The sequence below is a fragment of the Pteropus vampyrus genome, unplaced genomic scaffold (genome assembly GCF_000151845.1).
Source record: "Pteropus vampyrus isolate Shadow unplaced genomic scaffold, Pvam_2.0 Scaffold646, whole genome shotgun sequence".
In the NCBI taxonomy this organism is placed as follows: domain Eukaryota; kingdom Metazoa; phylum Chordata; class Mammalia; order Chiroptera; family Pteropodidae; genus Pteropus; species Pteropus vampyrus.
Window position 1 is genome coordinate 27306 of NW_011889427.1, and position 4580 is coordinate 31885.

Below are 4580 nucleotides of genomic sequence, written 5' to 3' on the forward strand. Positions count from 1 at the left end.
CCCTGAGCCCTCAGCATTTTCTCTACAAGTGTGGAGGTTTCATAACAAAATACGAGTGAATGTTCCAACGAAAGTCATCTGTCGCCGAAGCTGCTTCTCATAAGGCCTTGACCACACCCCTTCTGTAAATGTCTGATAAAATGAACCTGCTTCTTCTGAAAACATAGAATGCTACATGGAACAGTCAGTTCCTTGTGAAAACATGGCTGGTCTCCTCTCTCCGTGTTTTTCAGTCCCCACTAATCCAGTTGTTGCTTTCAGGGATTCTCCATGTTTGTTAAAATCTGTAACCCATGTATTCTAAGTCAAAATTTATCATAAATAACCTGATCTGGGCTGACCCAAACACACCCGAATGGCATGGATTTCCATGGTGGACAGTGGCTTCAGGTTTTGTGGACTCTTCCACTATGGCCGTCCCTATGAATTTCCCAAAAACTTTGTCCTGCCCAGTCTGTTTCCACAATTGATGGCACCCGGATCATAAAGCACATTCGAGGGTCCGATCTGCAGGTCCCTGCTAATGCCCACCTGAAGGCCATGACTCAGGGATAGTTGGAGCTGCACCAGGTGTGTTCTCTATAGAATCTTTTACCAGACAACTTGTCCACTTGGCGATGGATAGTCGTTCGCCTTCCCAATGTGTCCACACTGAGGACGACAGGGCTGTGCAGTGCAGTGAGGAGGGGGAAAGTCCCATCTGCCTCTCCTAATGTGCCTGAAGGTACCATCCTGAGCTCCAGGTAAAGTTCCTGAGTTGCAACATTCCTTCTATACAAGCCTTTTACATGAGCTGATTGCTTGAATTGAGCTCAGACGGTTACAAAGCAGCTGGAATTGTTATGGTTGCAAGTGGTAACATTGGTAGAAGGGCGGGAGTTGCTAAGGGCTACCGATGGTTACAAATTGTTACAGGAAGCGGGAGTTGCTGGGGGACAAACAGTTCTATTTGCCCAGCAAAGAGCAAGTAGGGCAAAGTGCAAGTGAGCTCTGCAGTGAACTCGTGCACCTGTGAGCATATTTACAGAAGCAGGACACAGAGCTGTTGGCGTTTTGTTGAAAATTCCTCTACTTTTCCTCTTCAAGATGACAGGTGTGGCTACAGGAGGAAGCATAGAAAGAGATCGGGGGAAATAGAGTTTATCACACTCATGGGTCCTAGAGACGGATGGTTATGATGCCACCAGGGTCTCATGGAAGACACCAGATTGTTCAGGAAGCAGCAGACAAGGGGTCGGAGGGGACCTTAGGACCTGGGATTTACTGGGTTTTTCTTGGGGAAGGAAGAGCAGGGTGGGCAATCAGCTTAGGGCTGATTATTTTATTGGCCTTGAAGCTGGAGGGGCTTCTCCAGTTGCCTGACACCCGGGCCAGGAATACTGAAGGCAGAGGATATTGCATCCTGGGGTGTGTGGGCAGACAGAGGTGGTGTCCCCTGGTGGGCTTCTTTGCATGTGAAAGGCATGTGCCAAGCCAGGCCCTGTGCTGACTCTAAGGATTGGGTTCCCGTGAACAGAAGTCTGTCCCCATCCAGAAAGGGTTATAAAGATGTTAAAACATCTTAGTGTCGAGAAGCTAATAAAATACATAAACACGCAATTCAGAGGATGACCTTATGCTTTCTCTACAGCAGCACCTTGTCATAGTCTGTCCCCATTTCATACGGGAAAAGACTTGTGTCCTTCGTCCTCCACTGTGAACCATGGGGACAGACCTGGGACACACAGTCGTCCCTCAGGACCTCCTCGATTGACCTTGACCACATCATGCGTGAGAACCCGCTTCCTCCCTAACTCTGGGTTCATCTCCCCAAATGTGTTTCAGCTGAGTCTGAAGCTTTGAGGTGGGGACAGGGGGCTGTACCCTCAGTGCTGAATGGGGATTCCTATAGACTACTGGTCTAGGGTGTGAATATTTCTTCCCTCTACACGATTCTGTTCTGTTAGATAAAGAGGATCCATCTGTCTTTATCAAAGACACAATGTGGGTGCACTAGAGAGGCTCACTTCTCTATGTAAACCTAAACAGGTGAATGGCCCACAGGGTAGAGCGATCAACCCTTGTTTGGTTGGATTGTGGTGCTGGGCCACCCCCTGTGGCCTGGACAGAGAAACGCTCTTCAGGGTAAAGAGGAGGCCACATCTGTGGGAAGCTCACAGTGCTCCTTTCTCTACAGACCAGGAACCAGAGAGACGTCCAAACACATGGGGTCACTCACCTGAACGCTCACCACTCTGGTCACACCGCCTGCAGCTACCTTCCAAATGGGAGCATTCCCGGATGTGGGGAACATTTACAGCAAACACTGTGATGGGGTCTGAAGACACAACAGCAGAGAGACTGTGCAATGCCAGGGCCTAGTACAGAATCATAGGAAGGGACCCATGTCAAAAATTAAGAATGAAGTGACAGCGAGGGCTCAGCGTGCACTTCTGAGTAATGCACGATTCCTGTTCTGTGTCTCCTCACTCAATGGCTGGACAACGACTCCGGCATCTCCATTCTGATTCTGAACAATAAACTGTCTTTTCACTCTGTTTATAAACTGAGCTCATGCCACCAGAGATCCTGCTTCAGGACTGTGGAATGATGGGTGCCCTGTGGTCCACCCCCCACGGGGAATCCTTTCTGAGTGATGGGCCCATGTGGGGACAGCATGTACCTGTGGGCGGCAGAGAACCTGAGCTCAGCACACAGGAGCCTGGACTGTGCTGTGTCTCTCTGTGTGGAAACAGGTCCCAAACTCAGGGACACAAAACCCTCAGGTGATGTCTCTGTCAAGAAATCAGAAAGGACACATTGAAAGCTGCTGTTGGAAGAGTCCCCAGGCACTGCTGATCCGCCATCTACAGACATGTTACTTCTTCATTTCTTGTGTGTGTGAGAATGTGGAAAATTAGAGCCACAAAGAAGCAGTAATTCTCCTGGGAGGCAGCTGAGAGGTTTGAGAGGAAATCGCTGCTCCCAACAGGAAGCCCCTTCCCCAGCTCCCTGTGCACCTGTTGCTGGTCTGGTCTGTGTGTGCTGTGCTGTGTGTAACCTGTACACCCCCTAGTGACCTGATCTCCCCTGCAGTCTAACTCAAAGAGGTTTGTGACTGGGCTCACACTGAAGTCCCCTCACTGTGTCTTTCGCACAGTAATACACGGCCGTGTCCTCAGCCTTCAGGCTGCTCATTTGGAGATACACCGTGTTCTTGGCGTTGTCTCTGGAGATGGTGAATCGGCCCTTCACAGAACTGCCATAATTTGTGGTACTACTATCTGCATTAATTTCTCCAACCCACTCCAGCCCCTTCCCTGGAGCCTGGCGGACCCAGCTCATCCAGTAGCTACTGAAGGTGAACCCAGAGGCTGCACAGGAGAGTCGCAGAGATCCCCCGGGCCGCACCACGTCTCCCCCAGACTCCACCAGCTGCACCTCACACTGGACACCTGTGAACACAGACACGTCAGGGTCAGGAAAATGTCACACGTCCGTGTTCCTCACTCACACCCACTCACGTATGCAGTGTCCCTTGTTCCCCATCAGTCACCTCGTAAAACAGCGATGAGGAAAACCCAGCTGAGCCCAAACGCCATGGTGCGGTGTGCGTGTTCAGACCTGATCCTGGAATGGGGACACCTGGGAATCGGGGGGCTGGGCTCCTGTCCCAGAGCTGCAGGCTTAGGGATGGGCTGGCTTTTATCGGCAGAGGGGCCCTATTTGCATGAGCTCCGACTGTATAAGGAGCTCTGGTTTGGGGACCCATAGAGAGGGCAGAGACCAAGAGCAGTTTTGGGTGTCTTTGGGCCCGTGGTGGCAATGAGCTCATTTGGCAAAATATGACTTTTACTGTGACATGTGTAACTCAAACACTTAGCACCATCATCTTATTTCATTTTACTCATGCACATAAGTCACATGATGAGATATTATTTACCTGCATCACTGGTGAACAAGGCCAAACAGGACCACAAAGAGCTTGGTGGTGTCGAGAGCTTACACGTGTATGAGTGAACTCGTTTGTCTGGCCCTGTACGCTCCCCACTGCACCCCACTCCTCCCCTGGGCCACCTCCAGGACAGAGGGGATGCGCCCAGTGAGGTGTAGTTCTCCTTCCTGCATGAGCGCGTGTGGGATCTGCCGCCTTCTAGTGTTAATGGAGAGGACATGCGAGAACCAGGGTCACAGGTGTATTGCAGGGGTCTTCCCCATCTGAGTGTCACTCTCTGTGCCTCTAACTTTCTCTGTCCACTGATAACTGCACTTGTACGGTAGTCGTCTTGCTGTGGTAGAGCTCTGTCAGCCACAGCCACGCCAGGATGGTGTGTACAGCTGGAATCGCACGCACATACATGATGTCCATGTTACATCCTCAGAATCATAATTAGAAATGCAGCGTGTGGTGTGATGCGGCCTCGCACGGGTCAGTGCTGAGTCTCCTTCCGATGAGTGCATCCGCGCCTTGTGAATTCGTGCACCTGCTGAGGGTTGTTGGAGTGTCTCAGCTCCCTGGGCTCTACAAGGAAAGCCAATGCTCAGCATGTAGATGCAGAGACCTGAGAAAATGTTCTTATCCTATGACACACAGCCACAGT

At 50.9% G+C, this 4580-nt stretch overlaps 1 gene segment (V, D, J or C); it reads right to left on the bottom strand.

Annotated features, from left to right (window-relative positions):
* The window catches only part of LOC105308966, a 6275-nt gene extending 2633 nt beyond the window's left edge, over positions 1-3642 (bottom strand). Inside the window, 1 exon segment of the V gene segment in view lies at positions 3536-3642. Coding sequence covers positions 3536-3581 — 46 coding nt within the window.
* Positions 3643-4580: the final 938 nt, after the last annotated feature.